Consider the following 26,468-nt stretch of genomic DNA (forward strand, 5'->3'; position numbering starts at 1 on the left):
CGACCCACCAGCGGACAGGCACCAGTATTGGGAGAGGGGGGCTGGCCGTCAGGGTCCACCGCGGCTCTGGCACAAACCCAGCGACACGGAGGTCGCACGGGCAGGAACGGACTGGCCGTGTCGGCTTCGCACTTTTTTGGTTTTAGAAGGGCATGACATGCCTATATCTGTGTCTCCCCCTCCTTTTACGCCTCCACCTCTTTTCTTTTCGCATGACTATATGTACTTGTCACTTTTCCATGTGTTAGTTGTGTCTTCTGAGCAGTTTGTCAGCTTTTGGACACCTTTGAAGGTGTTTTCTATGTGTTTCTATGTGTTTTTGTTTGCCTGCCATTGGTTTTAACGGTGTTCGAAGATGTTTGACGAACAGTTCGGCGAACATACGGGTGTTCGACGAACCGAACCGAACTCGAACACTACGGGGGTGGCTCAACACTACTTATAACATTTTTCTTAAGTTGGGATTGTTAGGCCATAGTCTGGTCAGAACCAGGAATATGATACTTGGGTTTTTTAAATAGTTTCTAATTGTGTCTTATTGGTTGTGGTAATTTATCTTTTTCTGGAAGTGAACTTTTTAAAAAAATTTTAAGGTGTATTAAACTCTCATAATGTTATTGCTCATAATGTGGTGCCCACTTAATTATTAGTTTTCAAAAGCCTAAATATATTACAGTATCTCCCCCCTGGGGCGGACATATCATTGGTGCAACCAACAGGGGCCCAAGAGGTAATGGGGCCCATTTCTACCTCCAAAGCAGGTGCAATTTTGCATGTTTAGGAGCTCTTGTGCTGGAAAGGGCCAATATATTGTTCTTGCACAGGGACCCTTTTCTGTCTGTGTCCGCCAGTGTCTCCCCTCTTCCTCCGTTTTTGTCATGATAGTAAGTTCAAAGTACTGTATGTTCACACATATGCACAATTAAGGCATGCTTTAAGCCGCATGTGTATATGTGAATATAGAAATGTTTGTGCATGTGTGTTATGTGAACTGCAGTAGAAATCTCCATAGGTATGTGTTTACTATGTATTGTGCAATACTGCAGTGTCATGCTTGATGGCTCGTGAAATATTGAAACCATTTCCTTCCATTTTCTTGTTTATAGAGCAGATACAGAATAAAAGGAAGACATGCAGAAAACATTACAGCTGAAAGCAGACAACTTTTTAAGCAGACAAAATGTATAGATCTTAATATAATACACGTAATCTTGAAAAACATAAAAGTAGCTCAGTACATTAAATGCAGTACTACAAAAGTCCTCAGAACTTTGGATACATGCAATTTCCACGGACTGGATAGTGAGCTGGAGGGGTTCCTAAAGTATTTGCACAGTGAGATTAGCAGCCACATGAGGCAGATTTACCAATTGTGCAACCTGTGCAACTGTACAATGATCCAGGAGATAAGCGGGTCCACTGCCACGCCAAAAAGAGAATAACACTTCATAATGTTTAATAAAGTGGATGTAAGGGGCTGAGCTATAGTCTCATGGCTCACATTAACTAGTGGATTGTTAAGAGACATAAGGGGGGGTGCTATAATAAACCACTAGAGAGCTAAGGACATGGTAATGTTTTTTTTGTAGATCCTTGTAGCTACCCCATCTATCCTTGTAGATGATTAATGACTGCAGACAGGGCCGGTTCCAGGTTTTTATGGGCCCTGGGCGAAAGAGTCTCAGTGGGCTCCTTTAACACATACCACGATTCATGATGCACAGATAATGTGTGACGCCTCTACTCGAAAGCCCTTTATTTACCCTGGGAGATAGGGGACTCGGAGTCGGGTCCTATGATGGAGAGATGGGGTGCAGCGGTGGCCCGGACCCGCTCCGTGCTCAGGGCCGTCACATTAAAAAGGATGGTGTGGGCTTGTCCGGGTTGAGTGGCTGATTTACGACTACACCACCTGTGGCACCTGGTGAAGGCCACCGCTGCAGTCCGCTGAGGCATGATGTTATGGCGGCCGTCATTGTTACTACTCCCCACAGGCGGAGCAAGGCCTCAGGGCAGAGGGACAGGATGGAAGGGGGGGGTAGTACTAGAGGAGAACGGGCTCCGCGTCGTGCGGTGTAGCGCAGAATAAACAGTCCGGAGGCCATAGGGGTGAACTTCCAAGGCTTTACTCACATAAGAGATGGCAGAAGGAAGGCGACTCCCTGCTCCCCGCGGAGTCCTGCAGTCACCAGGGACGGGGGTCCGACAACCTCCGAGCAAGTCCAGCGTTCGGTCGGGACCCTGCACCAGAGTGTTCCTGAACTACAGACCGAATCCTTTCCTATCCGTGTGTGTAGATAGGCCGGGTCTCCCTCTGAACTCCTCTCAGAAAAAGGGCACGGGCGGCAACTCCGCTCCTTCCGATACCCAGTGGGATCCTCAGGGCCTACCGAGCTTCCCCGACCAGGACATGGAGTGTCAAGGTCGGGTGATGGGGGCCGGTACCCCTCTTGCAGCCGGACTCCCTCTGAATATATCAGCATGGCGAGGACAGGTGGCGTACACCGCTCCGTCTGCATCCTCCCTGGGATCCATTTGCTGTGGAGCTACACTCTTAAGCTCCGGGCCTTCTTGGTCGTGGTTCTTGGCCGGGTTGAGACATTCCTCGTCTGCAACTTTCCCCTCGTCCCAAGGCCGGGGTACAAGGGCTGTGTCCCCATCCCCTGCAGGTCCACACAGGATCCACGCTCAGGGTAGGAGATCACAGTGCGTGACAGCCAGTAACCTTGATTCACAAGGACAGTCAAAGAACTAAACTACAAGGACCAAAAACCAAGATGGCTTTGTATTAAATATGAAATTTACAGTGTCACTAAATTGTGAGTCCTCCAACCTCACCCACTAACTGGTTCCCCTTACTCTTGGTTCCCCCAGTCTCCCTGTAACCAGGAGGGCAGCACCTAGTGCATTCTAGCCCCCTCTGGTGGAGAAATGTGGTGTTGGATGTGAAGGAAGGGTCCCGATCATCACACTGTTCTTACCTCAGAGGAGGAACACTACACTCCATTAAAGAAGTGCAGCATCCCTGTGGCGGTCGAACCCTCAGGGGCGCCACAAATGCAGAGAAATATACTGTAGGTATAGTACAATGCAAAGATTTCACTGACTTGTTACATTACATGAGTGATATCTATTGTAAATTCTGGCGAATTCTCAGAGCACACAGTGCATGTCCTGGAGGAATTCAAAAGTCTGCAGTCACACAGAGTGACTGCAAACTTTTCATTTTAGACCGGAGAGTATAGTCCTCCATACAGTATTATTGACATCACATAGTCCTCCACACAGTATTATGGGTATCACATAGTCCTCCATACAGTATTATGGGCACCACATAGTCCTCCATACAGTATTATCGGCACCACATAGTCCTCCATACAGCATTATGGGCATCCGATAGTCCTCCATACAGTATTATGGGCATCACAAAGTCCTCCATACACTATTATGGGCACCATATAGTCTTCCATACAATATTATCAGCACCACATAGTCCTCCATACAGTATTATGGGCACCCCATAGTCCTTCATACAGTATTATGGGCATCACAAAGTCCTCCATACAATATAATGGGCACCACATAGTCCTCCATACAGCATTATGGGCATCACATAGTCCTCCACACAGTATTATGGGCACCACATAGTCCTCCATACTGTATTATAGGCACCACATAGTCCTCCATACAGTATTTTAGGCACCACATAGTCCTCCATACAGTATTATCAGCACCACAAAGTTCTTCATACAGTATTATGGGCACCACATAGTCCTCCATACAGTATTATAGGCGCCACATAGTCCTCCATACAGTATTATCAGCACCACAAAGTCCTTCATACAGTATTATGGGCACCCCATAGTCTTTCATACAATATTATGGGCATCACATAGTCCTCCATACAGTATAATGGGCACCACATAGTCCTCCATACAGTATTATGGGCACCATATAGTCTTCCATACAGTATTATCAGCACCACATAGTCCTTCATACAGTATTATTGGCACCCCATAGTCCTCCATACAGTATTATGGGCACCACATAGTCCTCCGTAGGTTATCATCAGCACCTCATAGTCCAGTATAATAGCCCCACATAGTTCTCCATAGAGTATAATGGCCCCACATAGTGCTCCATACAGAATGATAGGCTCCACATAGTGCTTCATACAGTATAATGGGCCCCATATATTGCTCCAGTCAGTATAGTGGGCCCCACATAGTGCTCCTTACAGTATAATGGCCTCACATAGTGATCCATACAGAATAATGGGCCCCATATATTACTCCATACAGTATAATTGCCCCACATAGTGCTCCATACAGTATAATGGGCCCCATATATTACTCCATACAGTATAATGAGCCCTACATATTACTCCATACAGTATAATGGACCCTATATATTAATCCATACAATATAATGGGCCTCATATATTACTCCATACAGTATAATGGGCCCAATATATTACTCCATACTGTGTAGTGGGCCCTATATATTCCTCTATACAGTATAATGGACCCTATATATTAATCCATACAGTATAATGGGCCTCATATATTACTCCATACAGTATAATGGGCTTCATATATTACTCCATACAGTATAATGGGCCTCATATATTACTCCATACAGTATAATGGGCCCCACATAGTCCTCCATACAGTATAATGGGCCCCATATAATGCTCCATACTTAAAACATAAATAATCAAGTACTCACCTTTTCCCGTTCCCCTGCTGCTCCGGTGTCCTCAGCGTCTTCTGACCCTCTGTACTGCTCAGCTCAGATGACGTACTGTAGTAATGTCATTGCACCCTCTGCGCTAAGATGTCACAGAGCTCAGATGCGGAGGGGGAATGACAGGAGACGGAACGTCAGCGGGCGGCTCCCTCTCCCATCATTGTTTTCAACCCCTTGGTTCCATAAATTCTGCATGATAGTTGATAGATGTAAATTATTTATTTAACTGTCTACTGTTCTTCCTTCCTCACTTATCTCTAAGTGTTTTGGGTTTTTTTTCACATTGAAACACTAAAGACCATTTAAGGCAACATCATTTTTTTAAAAATCCATAAATTAATTCTCGGGCACTCTATGTTGCCTATCTTGCATCCCACTCCTGCCATTTATTATGCTTGATTATATAGCACTAACATATTCTGCAGCGCTTTACAGACATGATCATCACCATCCTAATTGGGGCTCCAAATTCACTATCAGTACGTCTTTGAAGTGTGGAAGGAAACCCAAGTACCCAGAGGAAACCCACTCAAACACAGGGAGAACACAAACTTGTTTCAAATGTTGTCCTTGGAGGAATTTGTGATATTTGAATCCATGAGCCAATATACTGCCCATTTAAGTTTAAGGGGACAACTGTTATAAGACGACGCTATAGGGCACATCATTGAACTGCTTGGTCATTTTGCCTTGAAAATTTCATAGAGACTGCCACAGTCCCCACTCACTGGAAAACACTACATGCAGTATGTTTATACAACTTTCTTCGTTCAATGCCAGCTGCATGAATCCATATAGCGTTGAATTGTTTTTCAGCTTTCTGAAAACCCCTGTCCCCAGATGCACTTTGTTTTTTTAAAAAAACCTCCTTGGTTCCAATGCTGAGTCTCCGCTGCTGCTGCCTGTGTCTGTTATTGTCTGCAGTGCTGGCGTTTCGTCAATAGAGCTGCAGACAATTAGTTACCTCTCAGTAGAAGGCCGCTGGGCTCACTGACCGCAGCACTGTCGACATGACATCAGCACTGCAGACTATAAAAGACACTAGGAGCAGCGGCGGAGACCCAGTGTTAGGTAAAGCTCACAGCAATTCTATGTAATAGAGCTTCAACCTGTTTCTCCTGTCTCCTGCTTATGATGGGTCTGTCCCTGTCAGCTATTACAAGCAAAATACAGGGAGAATCAGTGTGATGACACAACCCAAAGCAGGGGTGTCAAACTCAAGGCCAACGGGCCGAATCCTGCCCGTCACTTCACTTTATGTGGCCCGTGAGGTCGAGTCTCAGAATAACCAGCTCTCTACTTTCTCCATATGGAGAGCTGGTCCTTCTGCATCCACTGCCTGTGAGTTTCTTTTAAAGAGCCATGTGGAGGTGTGCGTCGGAGCTCAAATTCCAACATAACACCCAGTCCCTGCCTCTACTAAGTACTGGCTTCGTTCTACGTCAACACAGCTAGCATGTAGCAGAGGGATTGGAGCCAGTACAGGGAGCTAGTTTTATCTTAGAAATTGAACACACACAGTGAGCACTTAGTACAGGGGGTGGTGCCAGCACAAGGAGCAGGTGCCATCTTTGAAACCGAGTGGACACATCCACCAAGGAAGCAGGTTCCATCTTTGAATCTTAAATCAGAATGGAGGTAGCCAGTACAAGGCAAAGGGATTGGCAAAGGTATCAGGTTCCATCTTTGAATCAGAGCATTCGTAGCCAGTACTTAGCATAGGGAGCAGTCCATCTTGGACTCTAAGATCCGGCACAGCTCTCTTAGCCCTGCTACCAGGGCCGGACTGGCCATCTGGCAATTCTGGCAAATGCCAGAAGGGCCTGTCCATCGTGGGCCGCCTTGTCTGCTACGCTGTTAAAAGTATCAGCATCCTCAAGATGGGGACCATCATACTATACAGGGTACAGTGGGTTGGACCATCATCGTATATAAGGGGCTATTGGGTGGACCATCTTGATTTCCTCCAGGCAGGGTAATATTAGTAATATATTTCCCACTGATGCTTGGGGACGGAGACTGCATGGGCATGTGTGCTTGCAATTTCCAGGGCTAAATTTCAGTCCCAGTCCATTCCTGCCTGCTACCCAGGGATTGCTCTATTAGCCCTACAAACCAAGGACAGCATTCTTAGCCCTACTATCCAGTGACAGTTCTCTTAGCTCTACTACCAAGGGACAGCTCTCTTAGCCCTACAAACCAAGGACAGCGTTCTTAGCCCTACTACCCAGTGACAGCTTTCTTAGCCCTACTACCCAGGGACAGCTCTCTTAGCCCTATAAACCAAGGATAACATTCTTAGCCCTACTACCCACTGACAGCTCTCTTAGTCCTACTACCCAGGGACAGCTCTCTTAGCCCTACAAACCAAGGACAGCGTTCTTAGCCCTACTACCCAGGGGCAGCTCTGTTAGCCCTACAAACCAAGGACAGCTCTCTTAGCCATACTACCCAGTGACAGTTCTCTTAGTCTCACTACCCAAGGACAGTTGTTTTATAGCCACTGACCTGTCCATGCATTGCAGTCCGTGATCGTACCATGTTACAAGAATAATATATATAATCCCAGATACAGCATTATACATGTGAATATTCGGGAGCAAGGCCGATTAGTATCAACTATGCAACCCAATCAGACTCCATAAATAGCATTCATTGAATTTAGGAGAAAACATACAGAGTTTGGTTGACTAAAATTCAAATTTTATTCGAATCTATTAAAAGGTGTACAAAAATGTAAGACGTAGACAGAACAAACATTGATACATAAAAATGTGTGTGCAGTGCTGCACAAAGCCATACACTTGGACCAATACATCAATCAGACCTAATGTCTGTATATGAAATACATAGATGTTCACAGACAGTCATCAGTGAAACAGAGGGCAATGCTGATGCATGCTAAGTCACTATATCAGTGTGTATTTGAGTGCAAAAAGGTGCAACCATAAGGGAGCACATTCATTGAACACACATATCATTGAGACAAAAATGCATACAAAAGTCCTAGCTTACCCAATCAGATCAGTGATGGAGAGTGCAGGAGACTGCCACACATAAAGACCCCCAACCAAGACCCCTACGGGCGTTTCGCTATTTGTTAGTGTTGCTTCATCATGGGGGATAGTCTTGGTTGGGGGTCTTTATGTGTGGCAGTCTCCTGCACTCTCCATTCTTTCATAATGTTCATTTTCCTTTTATGTATCTTGTATTATGATGTACACTGCTCAAAAAAATAAAGTGAACACTTATACAACAGAATATAACTCCAAGTAAATCAAATTTCTGTGAAATCAAACTGTCCACTTAGGAAGCAACTGTTAGAAACCTCCTATTTGTTTTTGTTTCTATCTTGTGTTTTGCGGTCACGTGACCATCTTCTTTTATATTCCAGCTCTGCCCTTCTGGCCTTGCTGGACTTCAGTGTTGTTTAGACTGTCTTTCTAGCCAGGTGCTTTTGTGCCTATCTATCTCTAGTTTGCTTGGTCCTTTGGACCTCTAGTACTTTTGTCAGTTTATCTTTTGCTCTGCAAGAACTTCTGTTAGGAGGTGTCCCATTTTTTGTCCCAGTCCTTAGTTCTTTGAGGGACCCCTCCCTTTCTCTATAGGTCTCCGTTCAGACTAGCCGAGGACGAAGGCGGGTCTGTTCACAAGGAACAGGTCGCCCGCTACAACGTAGGGACTCAGCTTAGTCTTACTGTAGGGACAGCTCTCCCCTTCTTTCCCTAGTTTATGTTGCAGATCATAACAGTAAGTCCAGCCAAAAAAAAAACAAAAAAACTTTAAGGAAAGAAATCCGGGGATCAGTATGGTTTCTGTTCAAGATCTGGCTCAACGCCTGCAGGGATTGTCTCTGGAGGTGTCCGAGCTCCGGCAACACGTGAGTAGCTGTCCTGGTGTGCATTTTGTGGAACCGAAGGTAGGACTCCCTGATATTTTTGATGGTAAACAACAAGATTTTTTTTCCTTTAAAAATGCTTGTTTATTATATTTTCGTTTGAGACCAAAGTCCTCTGGGAATGAATCACAGCGCATTGGGTTTATCATGTCACTTTTGCGCAAGGAACCACAGGGGTGGGCCTTTTCCCTCCAACCTAATGATCCGTGTTTTAGGTCAGTGGAGGATTTTTTTTCTGCTATGGGGCTATTGTATGACGATCCTGATTGAGTTTCATCTGCTGAGACAGAACTGAGACATTTGAATCAGGGGTCAGGTGATGTTGAAAATTATTGTACACACTTCAGAAGGTGGTCCTCAGAAGTGAAATGGAATGATTCGGCGTTAAAATGTTTTTTTCTTGCTGGTCTAAGTGAAAGGGTTAAGGATCTGCTGATTGCATTTCCTGCACCTGAAACCTTGCAAGAAGCCATGCAATTAGCTATACGTGTGGACAGGAGACTGCGTGCCAGGGTTTATGATGAAAAGATTCCTGCAATGGCAGCTCCTAGTTTCCAGAGGGTCTGTTCGGACGGCGGAGAACCGATGGAGGTTGGGGCGATGTCACTCCGCTCTCAGGAAAGAGACTGCAGGTTTTCCAAGGGATTGTGATTTTATTGTGGTAAATCTGACCATTTGATTAAGAACTGTGAGCTTCGTTTAAGTAAAGAAAGGCCTTGGAGGAATACATACAGACGAGCTTGGCTGCTGGTCACATTAGACCTTCTAAGTCGCCTGTGGCCGTTGGATTTTTCTTTGTTACGAAAAAAGACAGTGGTTTACGTCCATGTCTGGACTTTCGTGAAATTAATAAGATTACCGTACGCAATTCCTACCCATTGCCGTTAATTCCGGACTTGTTTAACCAGTTAGTAGGGGCCAAGTGGTTCTCTAAAATTGATCTCCGGGGGGCATACAATTTTTTTACGAATGAAGGAGGGTGATGAATGGAAAACTGCTTTTAACACTCCGGTAGGTCATTTTGAGAATCTGGTGATGCCCTTCGGTCTTACCAATGCTCCCGCATTTTTTCAGAACCTTATTAATGACATCCTGAGACCTTTGATTGGCAGGAGTGTGGTTGTGTATTTGGATGACATTCTGATTTATTCACCAGATCTGGAGTCCCATTGGCAGAGCGTACATGAGGTGTTGCAGTTATTGAGTGATAATTCACTTTTTGCTAAGCTGGAGAAATGTGAGTTCGCAGTGCAGAGAATTAGTTTTTTGGGCTACATTATCTCCAGCGAGGGCTTTGAGATGGAGCCAGTGAAAGTTCAGGCTGTGCAGGAATGGCCTAGGCCTATTGGTTTGAAATCAATACAGAGATTTTTGGGTTTCGCCAATTATTACAGGAAATTCATTAAGAATTTTTCTATAATTGTTAAGCCGCTGACAGATCTCACCAGGAAAGGTGCGAATACGGTCCAGTGGACTACTGAGGCCATTGAAGCTTTTGTGTATCTCAAGGAGAGGTTCAGTTCTGCCCCTATCCTTATGCAGCCGGATGAGACTAAGCCTTTTTTGGTCGAGGTTGATGCTTCTTCGGTGGGGGTCGGTGCAGTTTTGTCTCAGGAGAACAAGGATGGAGTACATCCCTGTGCTTTTTTTTTCGAAAAAATTTTCAGAAACCCAACTTAATTACGATGTTGGTAATCGGGAATTGCTGGCTATTAAACTTGCGTTTGAACATTGGCGTCATTTCTTGCAAGGTGCTAAATTTCCTGTTCAGGTTTTCACAGATCATAAGAATTTGATCTATCTGGATGCTGCCAAACGCTTGAATGCCCGTCAAGCTAGGTGGGCATTGTTTTTTCTCGGTTTAATTTTTCTGTTACCTATATCCCTGGTACTAAGAATGTTAAAGCCGATGCTTTATCTCGCAGCTTTTCTCCCATGGTTGGTACCGAGGAGGAGGAGAGCATTTTACAGGAAGGAGTTGTGGTAGCAGTATTGGACTCCGTTTTGGAAGATGGGATTCTGAAAGCCCAAGAGGATGCCCCATCTAACACTCCTCATGGGAGGTTGTTTGTGCCTAGAACCTCTAGGAGAGATTTGTTTGTGGAGTATCATGAGTCTCGGTTGGCAGGTCATCCAGGAATTTCTGAGACTAAGAGACTTATCAGTCGCAGTTTTTGGTGGCCTGGGTGGCAGAAGGAAGTCATCAAGTGGGTGCATCAATGTACGGTGTGTGCTAGGTCAAAGGCTTCCCATACCCCTGCTGAGGAGTTGCTTTGCCCTCTGGAGGTTCCTAGTGCGCCTTGGACGCATCTGGCAGTGGATTTTATTACTGACCTTCCTGTGTCCGAGGGTTTCACTGTCATCTGGGTGGTCGTGGACCATTTTAGCAAGATGTGTCATTTGGTTCCATTCATTAAGCTACCCTACGCTAAGACACTCTCTAAGGCGTTTGTTAAGGAAATTGTCAGGCTCCATGGAGTTCCCACCGACATTGTTTCTGATAGGGGACCTCAGTTTGTGGCTCGCTTTTGGCGTGCTTTTTGTGACAGGTTGGGAGTCCATTTGTCATTTTCGTCTGGTTATCATCCTAAGTCTAATGGACAGACTGAAAGAAAGAACCAGGATGTTGAACAGTTTTTGCGTTGTTTTGTGGCAGACAATCAAGAGGGGTGGTCTGAGTTTCTGCCACTCGCAGAATTTGCTCTTAACAACCATACATCCTCCTTTGCTTGGTGTTCTCCTTTTTTTTGTTGTACTGGGAGACATCCGTCTTTTGGTTCGTTCTCCAAATTGGGGTCGGCGGTGCCGGAGGAGGAGAATTTTTCCGGTGATTTGGAGAGAGTTTGGACTAATGTACGTTGTAACCTTCAAGAGGCTAAGAAAAAGTCCAAGAAGTATTTTAACAGGAAACATAAAGAGGTTTTGTTTACTGTGGGTGACATGGTTTGGTTGTCCTCAAAGAATCTGCGGTTGAGGATTCCCTCTAAAAAATTGGGTCCGAAGTTTGTGGGGCCATTTAAGGTGCTTCAGGTGGTTAACCAGTCTGCTGTTAGGTTGGAGGTTCCCTCCTCCTGGAAGATTAATCCTGTGTTTCATGTTTCCTTGTTAAAAAAGGCTGATGTATCGGATAGGGAGGCCACTGTCACAGTTCCTCCGGTGGTGGAAGACGGCGAATATGAAATTTCTCGTATCCTGAATTCCAGAGAGCATAGAGGGCGATTGCAGTATCTCGTCGCTTGGAAAGGTTTCGGTCCCGAGGATAACTCCTGGGTTAAGGCGGATGATGTCTCTGCCCCTAGACTTGTCAGAGCTTTCCACAGGAGATTTCCGGATAGGCCTGGGCCTGGAGGATCCAGAGGATCCTCATAAAAGAGGGGGTACTGTTAGAACCCTCCTGTTTGTTTTTGTTTCTATCTTGTGTTTTGCAGTCACGTGACCATCTTCCTTTATATTCCAGCTCCGCCCTTCTGGCCTTGCTGGACTTCAGTGTTGTTTAGACTGTCTTTCTAGCCAGGTGCTTTTGTGCCTATTTATCTCTAGTTTGCTTGGTCCTTTGGACCTCTAGTACTTTTGTCAGTTTATCTTTTGCTCTGCAACAATTTCTGTTAGGAGGTGTCCCATTTTTTGTCCCAGTCCTTAGTTCTTTTAGGGACCCCTCCCTTTCTCTATAGGTCTCCGTTCAGACTAGCCGAGGACGAAGGCGGGTCTGTTCACGAGGAACAGGTTGCCCGCTACAACGTAGGGACTCAGCTTAGTCTTACCGTAGGGACAGCTCTCCCCTTCTTTCCCTAGTTTATGTTGCAGATCATAACAGCAACACTGATTGACAATCAATTTCACATGCTGTTGTGCGAATGGAATAGACAATAGATGAAATTATTGGCAATTATCAAGACACACTCAATAAAGTAGTGGTTCTGCAGGTGGGGACCACAGACCACATCTCAGTACCAATGCTTTCTGGCTGATGTTTTGGTCACTTTTGAATGTTGGTTGTGCTTTCACACTTGTGGTAGCATGAGACGGACTCTACAACCCACAGAAGTTTCTCAGGTAGTGCAGCTCATCCATGATGGCACATCAATGCGAGCTGTGGCAAGAAGGTTTGCTGTGTCTGTCAGCATAGTGTCCAGAGGCTGGAGGCGCTACTAGGAGACAGGCCAGTACACCAGGAGACGTGGAGGGGGCCGTAGGAGGGCAACAACCCAGCAGCAGGACTGCTACCTCCTCCTTTGTGCAAGGAGGAACAGGAGGATCACTGCCAGAGTCCTGCAAAATGACCTCCAGCAGGCCACAAATGTGCATGTGCCTGCGCAAACGGTTAGAAACCAACTCCATGAGGGTGGTATGAGGGCCCGACATCCACAGATGGGGGTTGTGCTCACAGCCCAACACCGTGCAGGACACTTGGCATTTGCCACTGAACACCAAGATTGGCAAAGTCGCCACTGGCGCCCTGTGCTCTTCACAGATGAAAGCAGGTTCACACTGAGCACATGTGACAGACATGACAGAGTCTGGAGACACTATGGAGAGAGATCTGCTTCCTGCAACATCCATCAGCATGACCGGTTTGGCAGTGGGTCAGTAATGGTGTGGGGTGGCATTTCTTTGGAGGGCCGCACAGCCCTCCATGTGCTCGTCAGAGGTAGCCTGACTGCCATTAGGTACCGAGATGAGATCCTCAGACCCCTTGTGAGACCATATGCTGGTGCGGTTGGCCCTGGGTTCCTCCTCATGCAGGACAATGCCAGACCTCATGTGGCTGGAGTGTGTCAGCAGTTCCTTCAAGATGAAGGCATTGAAGCTATGGACTGGCCCACCCATTCCCCAGACCTGAATCCGATTGAGCACATCTGGGACATCATGTCTCGCTCCATCCACCAACGTCACGTTGCACCACAGACTCTCCAGGAGTTGGCGGATGCTTTAGTCCAGGTCTGGGAGGAGTTCCCACAGGAGACCATCCACAACCTCATCAGGAGCATGCCCAGGCGTTGTAGGGAGGTCATACAGGCACGTGGAGGCCACACACAATACTAAGCCTCAATTTGACTTGTTTTAAGGCCATTACATCAAAGTTGGATCAGCCTGTAGTGTGTTTTTCCACTTTAATTTTGGGGGTGACTCCAAATCCAGGCCTCCATTGGTTAATAAACTTGATTTCCATTGATGATTTTTGTGTGATTTTGTTGTCAGCACATTCAACTTTGTACAGAACAAAGTATTCAATGAGAATATTTCATTCATTCAGATCTAGGATGTGTTATTTGAGTGTTCCCTTTATTTTTTTGAGCAGTGTATTATTGGCGTTTGTGAATTGGACTATAGATCATGTTCTCAATTGAAAAACTGTTTTAAAAACTTTGCCGAAAACTACATGTGTAATTCATTCCCAATGTTGTATACAAAAAAAACAAACATTGTGCAGTGTGAACTTGTCTGTGTGTGTTCATAATATCTAGCATTTCTGGTGCATTTTGGCAGATGATAGACTGTAGAATTCAATGGAATTAATTATATTCATAGTTCACATAATAGAACTGAAAATTGCATTTTTTATGCCACGTTCTGCCTGACAGTAAAGAAAAGCGCTGTACTGTATTCTAAACCGTGTAAAACATTTTTGAAGTTTTCTATAGAAACAATTCTTTGCAAATTCCTCAATTGGCTACTTTAAAGAAAAAGTCATATGCTTTCATATATAGTTTTGATGTGGTTTTAAAAAGGAATAGAGATGTAGTTTCCTGTTATAATAGCAACATGTGAGAAGAGTGGATTTACAGCATTAGGCCACGGCCCCACTATCAGTATTTGGTCAGTATTTGGTCAGTATTTTTTCTCAGGAGTGGGAGCCAAAACCAGGTGAGGAACAATCAGAGGAAAGGTATAATAGAAACAAGTCACCAATTCTGCATTTATCACCCACTCCTGGTTTTGGCTCCCACTCCTGAGAAAAAATACTGACCGAATACTGATAGTGGGGCCGTGGCCTGAGTGAGGTTTCCTGCAATTTCCCTTTCCTCTCTTTATTATTAGGTAGCCCCGTGGCATAGGTAACACCATGCGAGGTGACATGTATTGTTAGCATGTCTATTATATGATAGCGCACAGTGCAGATTGATAGGATAGCAATAATGTCAGATTCTTAGTGCCTTTCCTGCATAATAATCGGAGCCTGGAAGCACAGTCTATCAGCTTGTATATCTAGGAGGCGGGGGCTAGCACTGTGCGTAATAGACAGACTCTAGCATTGTAAAGCTCATTGGGTGACAGGATGATTCCCAGCTGTTCCCGTCTCTTCTCATCTTTCCCACGCTTGCATTCTTCCATATGGTGGAGCTTCTAGAAGAACACTAAAGCTTGCATGTGCCGCCCCTAATATGTAGTCCACAATCAAGATCTTCCTCTTGTTATCTTTACTATATCACTAATCCCCAAAAAATAATGCAAAAAAAGAATAGTGAAAAATGGAAAGACAACAAATAAACGGGAAAAATAATTCATATTCCAATCATGGAATACACTAACAGTTTTTCCTGCTGCTCTTGTGTGAGCTATAAACACTTTTATGCCTGTGCAAAACGAATAATGCAACTGGATGCTGAATTTCCACATTGAGCTTTATATCATTTTACAATATGTGGAAGATCTCTATTAGGGCTCGCTCACACCAGCGTATATATCGGATGAGTGCTATCCAATGTTATACTATGGGGCAGGGTACATCAGCGTTTTTTTTCTCATACTGATTCGGCATGAGAGAACAATCATAGCATGCTATGATTTGCAGCACAAATCGGATGTCGCTCACCCATAAAGTGTATCGGTACATGGAAATTGCATGTACATAAGTAAAAAAAACAACTTTTAAAGGGGTTGTTCCATCTGTGACATTTCTGGCATATCAATTGGGAGTGCCCCATTCTTGTGATCTATTGGACATTTAGGGCATTTGTTATCACTGTGCCATGAATGTCCCTGATGGAAATACCCCTACAAATTGAAGAGTAAAGGCTATGTGCCCACGTTGCAGAAATGAAGCAGAAAATTTCTGCTTCATTTCTGCATGTCCTCTCCCGGAAAAACGCATGCGGAATTCCGCACGCGTTTATCGTGCGTTTATCGCGCGTTTTCCACATGCGGAATTGCCTTGCGTTTTTTATTGCATTGCAAAGGCAATTCCGCTTGCGGAAACGCAAAATTAATGGACATGCTGCAGATTTTTCCCCTCATCAAAAATGGTGCGGAAGAATCCCCTTGGGGACCATGGGGTGCGGATTACCTAGCGTTTCACAAGCGTTTACGCTGCGGAAATTCCGCAACATATACGCTTGAAAAACGCTACGTGGGCACTCAGCCTCACAGTCTTTTTAATTTTCATTTCATTAATCAATAGTGCTCTTGAAAATAAGAAACTCTGCAATAAATCTTATCAGAGAAATCTGCTTCTTTCTCTGCCAGAACTAATCTGTCATATTCAAAATTCTCAACTCACAGATAATATCTGTATTCAGTGAAGACAGACTTTCCCTTTACTGAGATAGATGACAGCTGCTAATGATAAGATACTGTGTAGAGGTTAGGTGGTGAGAGCTCTCCCCCCCCCCCCTATACATAAAACTATCAGCACCAACTGAAATCTCCTATCTCATTAATCTGTCTTCACTGAATACACATTTTACCTGTGAATTGAGAATTTTGATAATGAACGATCAGTCCAGGAGGAGAAAGGAGCAGATTTTTTTTATAAAGTATATTACAAAGTTTATTTCCATGTGCACTATTGATTTTTTTAAATAAAAATTAAAACGATGGTTACACTTTAATGAAGAGATACATTTTGCCATACAGTGGACTTGGAAACCTGACCATCACAATTATAAGAGCTTGTTGGACATCTCATTTCAAAACCTGGGGCGTTAACATAGATCTTGACCACCGTTTTCCTGTGTGTCTGTAGGAATTTGTGTCTATTCAGTCAAGAGTACTTATGAGGTCAGGCACTGAGGTTGTCAAGAAGTTCTAGCTTGCAATTGGAGTTCCAATTCATCTCAATAGAGTTTGATTTGGCCAGAGGCCTCAATACCATCAAAGCCCTCAGTCCTGCATTTATATACCTTGCTTTGTGCACAGGGACAGTGTGGAACAGAAAGCGACCTTACACAAAATATTGTTGAAGAATATAATTTTCTAAAATGTAGCCTCGCACTATTAGCCCACTAAAGTTGAGAGTAAGCACTCAACATACTAGTAGATAAAGTTATTGAGTGCAATGGATGTATGCTTTACATGACTCGGATGATATGCATGTGTTCCTTATATACCCAGGTTCATGTATACTTCTGTTCCTTTTGTTCTCAGGCTCTTCTGCAGCAGTTCAATGACCGATAGCTCCTTGTGCTGAGCTGTGCTGCTCCTTAGCTGCCCTGGATGAGCTAATCAGGGTTGCTGCAAGCAGGAGAGTCCAGTATAGTGGTAACCACACAGCCTTGCAGTTGTGCAAAAATCGGTTGGCTACTACCAATAAGCAATCAATTTGCACTTTTTTCGTTTTAATGAAAAGGTTGGCACACGGTAACCACTAGATGTGACCCCAGTCTAAATAATTGGTCATTTTTTTTAATTCACTGTATGGTGAACAAAGTGCACAACCTTTCCTGGCTGCACAATGCCTGCCACAGTGCCCCACCATATTTCCGAACAAAGAGCCCTCACATGGTACAGATACCTACAGCATCACCAGTCAGTACCCCACCACAATGAGAGATGGCACCCCACTACAATACCAGTCACAATGCCCTATCATATTGCCACATACAGAGCCCTCACCCTCCCGAGAGCTCTCCAAACAGCAGAGTTGTGGAAGGAATGCAGAACTTTATAGACGTGTTTCTGGTCTGTTCATAAGAGGGATAATGGCTAGAAGGGCCTTGCAGCTCCCTATCGGCACAGATTACTCCCTATACATCTCATATTTACATGTTGGCAATATTCTATGCGGACTTTTCATGTGCGCATATATGACACTGCAGATTTTTCTGTGATCAATTTTCATGTATGATTTTTGCTTTGAGTGTTTTTTTATAGAACAAATATTTCATAGTCGCCTTTCAAATGGTTATCTATATATACTGCTCAACATTGAAATTGCAATGGTGAGAAAGAAAAGTCATGGAATTATGGAAATCAAAGGATCAAGTGACATGTTAATGATAGGCAAATGGTGAAAAAATGGAAACAAAAATGTCTAAACATATCAATTTATTCAGTATCTAGTATGAACACTACATTCAGAAATTCACTGGCGGCTCTCTTTGCAGTTGCCAACCAATGACATCCAAGATGTGTTTGATGTACGATAAGTCTGAAGATGCTACAGGCCATGGTAGCACGTTTAGGCCACGCAGGCTGCTCACAGTAGCACAAGAACCACGTGGCCTGGATTGTCTTCTTGAAAACGGCTCCAGGAACTCTTTCAAATTCCCTCATGAAGGTCTCTTTACTGAGATGTCCACGTGGTTTCCAAGCTAATCACTGGCTATCAGTGCATCCAAGACCAAAGCAGGACTTATCAATGAAGAGGGCAGTCCTCCATTGCAACCTGCATTGTTGTCTTCCTCTGCACCATGATAACCTTTAAGAGTTGTGGAGTGAGATCGATGGAAAATCTGTAGCTGGATGTCTGCCTCGTATCCCTATGTCATGCAAATGCCTTCTGATGGTTTGTGTAGATATTGTTTGATGCCTTAGGCATTGTATTTGACATCTAATTCACTTGTAGTACAGAATGGATCACAATGCGCCATTCTTCAAATCTGACAAGACGACGTGGGCAATGCCATGTATAGGCCTTCACGAAGGAACGTCACACTTGTCCTACTCCCAGGATCATGGTGTGGAGTGGTACAAAGTACAGTTGCCTGACTCCTCAATCCAGGTACACTAACAGCCTGACGTTGCATTAATTTTTGGGGTAGAACCAGTAGTATGGCCACTTCTGTCTCCAAATAGCCATTTTGCAACAACAACATCTTTCCGCATGTTGCACATGCTACTGTGAGAAGTCAGCATTGCCTAAACATGCTACTGTTATGATCTGCAACATGTACTAAGGAAAGATAGGGGAAAGCTGTCCCTACAGTAAGACTAAGCTGAATCCCTACGATGTAGCGGGCTGCCTGTTCCTAGCGAACAGACCCGCCTTAGTCCTCGGCTAGTCTGAACGAAGACCTATAGCATAAGGGGAGGGATCCCTAAAAGAACTAAGGACTGGGACAAAAATGGGACACCTCCTAAACAGAGAAGTAGTAGCAGAACTCAAAAAGACAAACTGACAAAAAGGTACTAGAGGTCCCAAAAGGACCAGGCGAACTGACAGACAAAGGCACCGAAGCACCTGGCTAGAGAAACAGTCAAACACTGAAGTCCAGCACAGCCAAAAGGACGGAGCTGGAATATAAAGGCAGATGGTCACGTGACCGCAAAACACAAGATGGGAAAAAACAAACAGGAGGGTTCTAACAGCTACCATGGCCTGAAGAGTCTCCAGACTCGCCTCCCATTGAGCACATCAGGGACGTCATTGGTCGGCGAATGCAAAGGGAGCTTCCAGCATTGAATCTTGATGATTTGCCTCCCCAGGTGTATTCAGTGTGTCAGAACATTCCTCAGACAACCATTAATAACGTCATTGATAACATGCCAAAGCGTTTAAGTGCATGTTGGGCTCATAATTGATAATGAATAAATTGAGATGTTTTTAAAATTGTTTCCATTTTTTCTTCATTTGCATATCATTAACATGTCTATTGATATTGTGATTTCCATAATTCCATGACTTTGCATTCTTTATGTTACAATTTCAATGATGAGGAGCGTGTGTAAGATAAGGATGGCTAGAGATGGCTATAACCAAAGCCTTTCTGGCTTAGAGTAGGGAGTCCTAAGCAGGGAATCATCCACTATGATGTTCATATGACCTAAAAGGACATTTAGAGAGGGGTTGTTTTTATGAGTTAACCCCTTCAAGGTTGTTCTATGTGTAAACATTAATGAAGACTGACACAGATCCTGTCAGAAATCAGAAGGTATACTTCTTACTGTAAGAACTTCTCATTAAAAATTAGATTGTATAAAAGATTAGTCCTGACACAGAAAGCTGAATCTAATGCTATCCTCTGCAGCTTTTAGGATATAATGAAAAGCCACTTACCCTTCAAATGTTCATCGGCACTGCAGATGAGCGCAACCTGAGACCTCATGCCTTCTACCAAGTTCATCGTATCACAGGAAAAATGGTAGCTACACCTAGTTACGAAGCCCTGGTGGGAAGCACGAAAGTTCTGGAGATGTCTCTACTGCCTGAGAACAACATGTGCGCCAAGTAAGTTGCATGCCACAAAAAAAGAGTTAGCTAAACTTCTACTGTGATAAGAAAAGACGACTTGTCACTAGCTCAAAAGTGGCAAGGCTTAGCTCTTATTTTATTTCCACTGCTCCTGAATATTCCATTTTTTTATTTTGGTTCAAGACATATGGGCTTTTATATTTAGTGCTAATTTCTATGGTTCTTACAAGTGGGTATGGCTGACCGGACTCTCTGGGAGTGTGTCCTTTGGCTGCTCTGTATTATTGCCCTGTGAGCAATGCTCTCTTGGTGAAGACTATAAAATTAGAGCTCAATAAAAAGGGACAACTCTCTGGAACCATATGGCAATTAATAAAAATAAACAGCACTCAGAGGAGCAGCGGGAATAAAATTCAAGCAAAAACTGGCCACTTTTGAACTGGTGACAGGTCCTCTCTAAGATTATACCTTATAACTATAGAAGGAATGTGTTTAACCCCTTCCCGACTTCTACTGTACATGTACATTGCAACGAAGCAAATATATGGAGAAGGATTCGAGCTGAGCTTGCTCCATTCCCAGCAGATGACGGTTATGTTATTCAGTCATCATCTGCCTATAACGCCTTAAATGCCCCTGTGAATCTCAGATAGCAGCATTTAAAGAGTGTGAACTGTGAGTGCGACCATCACCTCCCGTTCCTCATCCTCCATGATGTGATCACAGGGTGCTGATGGTTTGCCATGGCTGCCGGGGATCTGCTGATGACCCCCGTGACTGCTGTGATGGCGTTCCGTTGAAACCCAGCCTGTGATTTTTACTATATACTTCAATACTGTGGTATTGCTGTATATAGTGTAAGTGATCAGGCTATTGCAGCTTCAAGTTTCCTAAAAAAAACTAAAATGTAAAAAAAGTCTTTACAAATTGTTAAAAAACATAAAAATTTGAATCACCTCTCCATTTCCTCCAGTGAAAATCAAAATATCTGGTATTGCCATATCCATAAAAATCTGATAAAAATATAAAATTAATTAACCTGATCAACACTGTAAAGAGAAAAAAAAATCTAAACCCTAGAATTGCGTTTCTTGGTCACTGCAACTTGGCAAAAAAATATAATAAGAAGCGATGAACTATGTTGAATCTACCCCAAAATAGTATCAGTACAAACATTACACGTTTTCACAGGGCTCAAAAATAAAAAAAAGTTATGGGCCTTGGAAATGGTGACACAAAGAAAAAAAACATTTTTTTCAAAAAAATGTCACCACTAAAATAATAAAATCATAAATCAGAAAAGGGGGTCCAGATTATAAACATCAAAAGATCAAAGAGGTCACTCAACAATTAAGCATATATCAATATATACCTCAGTTCCAGTCTTAACTGGCTAGATATATAAAGTTACCAACATAGTATTTTATTAAATAAATCATTGAAAACAATTAATAAAAAATGGATACCTCTAAAAGAAGTGACACAGGACAAAATTCTCATAAAACCCATGAAAACTATACTCATGGTAAAATAGTAGACATAGATTAATACCTCCTGATTACTTTATAGCTGTCATTAAAATGCATATAAATAGTGGAATATTATACAAATTTCTGAATGCAATTACCTGAAAACATATAGTATATAGGTAGCAGGAATGTGTGCTGTAGATAGGTCCTGCGTCCCTATACCCCGACGCGCGTTTCATGCCTCTTCTTCATAAAGCGAAAACTGGAAAAGTTGGGTATTGCTGTAATCATACTGATGTGGTGAAACATGTTACCAGGTCAGTTTTACCACACAATAAATGCTGTAACAAAAAAAAAAACAATGTTGTTGCATTGTTGTTTTTCCCCCATTTTCCAGTACATTTTATGACAAAACTAAGGGTGGTGTCATTCAAAACTACAACTCGTCCCCCCCTCAAGCCCTCATCCGGCTTTGGCAGCGTAAAAATATGAGTTACGGTTCTTTGAAGAGAGGAAGGAAAAAAATTCAAAAATGCAAATTAACTGTTTTGTTACATAAATGTTTTAAATTCTTATTCACTGCATTTTAGAATATTTTAGCATATACAGTACAGACCAAAAGTTTGGACACAGCTTCTCATTTAAAGATTTTTCTGTATTTTCATGACTATGAAAATTGTACATTCACACTGAAGGCATCAAAACTATGAATTAACACATGTGGAATTATATACTTAACAAAAAAGTGTGAAACAACTGAAAATATGTCTTATATTCTAGGTTCTTCAAAGTAGCCACCTTTTGCTTTCATGACTGCTTTGCACACTCTTGGCATTCGCTTGATGATCTTCAAGAGGTAGTCACCGGAAATGGTCTTCCAACAATCTTGAAGGAGTTCCCAGAGATGCTTAGCACTTGTTGGCCCTTTTGCCTTCACTCTGCGGTCCAGCTCACCCCAAACCATCTCGATTGGGTTCAGGTCTGGTGACTGTGGAGGCCAGGTCATCTGGCGTAGCACCCCATCACTCTCCTTCTTGGTCAAATAGCCCCTACACAGCCTGGAGGTGTGTTTGGGGTCATTGTCCTGTTGAAAAATAAATGATGGTCCAACTAAACGCAAACCGGATGGAATAGCATGCCGCTGCAAGATGCTGTGGTAGCCATGCTGGTTCAGTATGCCTTCAATTTTGATTAAATCCCCAACAGTGTCACCAGCAAAGCACCCCCACATCATCACACTTCCTCCTCCATGCTTCATGGTGGGAGCCAGGCATGTAGAGTCCATCCGTTCACCTTTTCTGCATCGCACAAAGACACGGTGGTTGGAACCAAAGATCTCAAATTTGGACTCATCAGACCAAAGCACAGATTTCCACTGGTCTAATGTCCATTCCTTGTGTTCTTTAGCCTAAACAAGTCTCTTCTGCTTGTTGCCTGTCCTTAGCAGTGGTTTCCTAGCAGCTATTTTACCATGAAGGCCTGCTGCACAAAGTCTCCTCTTAACAGTTGTTGTAGAGATGTGTCTGCTGCTAGAACTCTGTGTGGCATTGACCTGGTCTCTAATCTGAGCTGCTGTTAACCTGCGATTTCTGAGGCTGGTGACTCGGATAAACTTATCCTCAGAAGCAGAGGTGACTCTTGGTCTTCCTTTCCTGGGGCGGTCCTCATGTGAGCCAGCTTCTTTGTAGCGCTTGATGGTTTTTGCAACTGCACTTGGGGACAGTTTCAAAGTTTGCCCAATTTTTCGCACTGACTGACCTTCATTTCTTAAAGTGATGATGGCCACTCGTTTTTCTTTACTTAGCTGCTTTTTTCTTGCCATAATACAAATTCTAACAGTCTATTCAGTAGGACTATCAGCTGTGTATCCACCAGACTTCTGCACAACACAACTGATGGTCCCAACGCCATTTATAAGGCAAGAAATCCCACTTATTAAACCTGACAGGGCACACCTGTGAAGTGAAAACCATTTCCGGTGACTACATCTTGAAGATCATCAAGAGAATGCCAAGAGTGTGCAAAGCAGTCATCAAAGCAAAAGGTGGCTACTTTGAAGAACCTAGAATATAAGACATATTTTCAGTTGTTTCACACTTTTTTGTTAAGTATATAATTCCACATGTGTTAATTCATAGTTTTGATGCCTTCAGTGTGAATGTACAATTTTCATAGTCATGAAAATACAGAAAAATCTTTAAATGAGAAGGTGTGTCCAAACTTTTGGTCTGTACTGTACATATTTTGGTATGTAGAAATAAAATTAATATATGGAATACCATTATTTTCCCTCTATTGGAACACAATTACTCTCCTTTCTCTGGACACCCAGAAAAAAAAAATCTGATTTCTTGTTTTTGAAAATTAAGTTTTTCTAATGTAACCCTTTGTTGAGGGCTTTGCTGCATGTGATACATTACTTATGGATACTATATATGTCCATGTTTCAGTATAGACTGCGCTGGAATCTTGAAACTCCGGAATTCTGACATCGAGCTCAGGAAGGGTGAGACAGATATTGGCCGAAAAAATACACGTGTACGTCTTGTGTTCCGGGTGCACGTTCCACAAGGAGGAGGAAAAGGCATCTCTCTACAAGTGGCCTCTATACCTATAGAGTGCTGTAAGTAAAGATTATAAATCATGGCACTACAAAGTCATTATTGGGGGTGTAATTTTTAAGGTGCAGAGGTTCCGGTTGCACTGGGATCCTGGTGCCTGAAGCGATCCAAATGCCTCTTTTCTAACAAAACAAATCAGTATTCTAATTGGCACATGGCAAGCAGGTAGGGGTGAGCGTATCGATCCATGGGGGATCGAGTTTGAGTCAAATTTCCTGAAATTCACAGATTCATGCAAATTCGAACATTTTGAGATTTGATTCACAGCCCACAAAAGAAAAAAAACATGCCCGACACCATTTACTACACTGCTGAAGCATCAGAGAACAAGCTAACGTCATTTTGCATTGCCGTGCGGGCCTCTACATAATGCCTTGCAGCGATGACATCTTACAAATTATCATGCCTTGTACAGTGGTGGTCAGCACCTGGGCCATCACGGTTCAGCCGTTCCCAGAAGAGCACAGTTTGTATGGCAGAGTTGTTTTCCATCTTCATAATCACTGGGTAAGTCTCTCTCTCTCCTGTATAGTGCAAGCTCTTATGGTCAGAGGGATCCTCTTTATTTCTTCTGTAGAGTGTACGCTCTAATGATTAGCAGGGTTCTCTCTCTTCTCTACCCTATGTGTATTTTCCAACAAATTGTAGTATTCAGATTCATGCAATTTTATTCTCTGCAAATCAGATGTTTTGTGAAAATTTGGCAAATTCGAATTTCAAAAGATCCACTCATCTCTACAAGTGGGGGTCCAGTAAAAAAATTTGGATTGGGCAGAGAAGTTTCAAGTTATACTCTGATCACGGTTCATTTGCTTGCTAAATCCATTATTTGCATCATGCTTTGTAGAGCTGCTGGAATACTACATGCTTATCAAAATTAAAATTTCACAAGATAAGCAACTTTGGTTGTAAAGCCATACTATATGTACAATTGTGCTCAAAATTTTTGAGACTTGCACAAATTTTGCTTTTCACAAGGTTTTATACTTCAGTGTTTTTAGACCTTTCAGCCTGAAGCACAATTATAAGCAATTCATACGTTTTTAAAATTTTATAAACAAATACATCAAGTTTCAGCAAAGACTCAATATTTACAGACCTGATCCTTATTTTTCAAGACTTTTGCAATTCACTCTGACATGCTGGATATCAGCTTCTCTGCAAAATCCTGACTGATGGCAACCCATTCTTGTCTAATTATTGTTTTTGTTTGTCTGCCCGCTTTTTGAGGATTGACTGTGTAGCAGTACCTGAACGACACCGCCGGGCAGAACTGAAATATGGTACAGTAGATGAGGAGGCAGAAACAATCCACTGGTTTTTTTGAAAGACTGAGGATTATATGCCAGAAAATAAGACCAATGGTTCTTGTAATAATAATTGCAATAATAGATACAAGGAGAGATAGCTGGAATGTGTCACACAAGCTGCGCTCCAGCTATGTCAAAGTTCAATACAAAACAGTATAAACAATTTCTACAAAGTACTCTCTTTTCAATTCCTACCTGGCTTCCTATAATTGGGTCGCGCTGCAACAGCGCCCTAACTAAAGAAACTTGCTCTATACCCTAACACAGTAGAACGCCGGTGTCACACTCACAGTTCTGTAGCAAAGTCTGCTAGCTTTTGCTTGGTCTCGATGTAGTGGAGCCGAGTTTGTTGTGCTGAGCTCTTCCTTCAGGTTCCGTCTTCTTCTGGGTACTGGCAAGACTCGTCCCCCACTTGCAATGCTGAGGGATCACTGGTACCACAGCGTTGTTTTCTCTCTCCAGGTTACAGATGCTCGGGGAAAACCACCTTGGCTGTGCAATGCGATTCTTTCCTTATGACACGGTTCTGCTGATCGATCCTGTAGTAACCAGGCGCTATCTTCTCCGTTGAAGCCAATAGTTCATTTACCAGTCTCTCAGTGTTAGGCTTAGTGCCCACGATGCAGAAATGAAGCAGAAATTTTCCTGAGCATTTCTGCATCTCCTTGGCAGAAAAACGCATGCGGTTTTTACATGGGTTTTTGACGCGTATTTGATGCGTTTTTACATGCGTATTTGCCATGCGTTTTTCCAATGCATTGTATAGGCAAATACGCATGCAGAAACGCACAAGAATTGGTCATGTCCGTATTTTTTCTGCGAGTAAAATCTGCGCATAAAAATTCCTGACCATGTGCACAGAACTTGCAGAATGTCATAGGAAGTCATGGGATAAGGTATGCAATGCATTTCTGGAGCTTTTACATGCTGCAAATACGCACCAAAAACGCATCGTGGGCACACAGCCTTAGGATACTCTTATTGTCCTGTCTCTCCATTTTGGAATGAATCTGTATACTGAGAGGACATCACAGCTTAGTAATAGAGATAGGAACAGAAGGCTACAAAACA

At 43.2% G+C, this 26,468-nt stretch overlaps 1 protein-coding gene across 1 annotated transcript in view; it reads left to right on the top strand.

Moving 5' to 3' along the window:
* The window catches only part of NFATC4 (nuclear factor of activated T cells 4), a 172,254-nt gene that overhangs the window by 58,855 nt on the left and 86,931 nt on the right, over positions 1-26,468 (top strand). The window contains exons 4-5 of the mRNA XM_073671152.1: positions 19,834-20,033; positions 23,917-24,089. Of these exons, the coding sequence (XP_073527253.1) occupies positions 19,834-20,033; positions 23,917-24,089 (373 nt within the window). The remainder of the gene's footprint in view (positions 1-19,833; positions 20,034-23,916; positions 24,090-26,468) is intronic.

The sequence above is a fragment of the Phyllobates terribilis genome, unplaced genomic scaffold, assembly GCF_046119375.1.
Source record: "Phyllobates terribilis strain yellow unplaced genomic scaffold, ASM4611937v1 Scaffold_1__5_contigs__length_1240528914, whole genome shotgun sequence".
NCBI lineage: Eukaryota > Metazoa > Chordata > Amphibia > Anura > Dendrobatidae > Phyllobates > Phyllobates terribilis.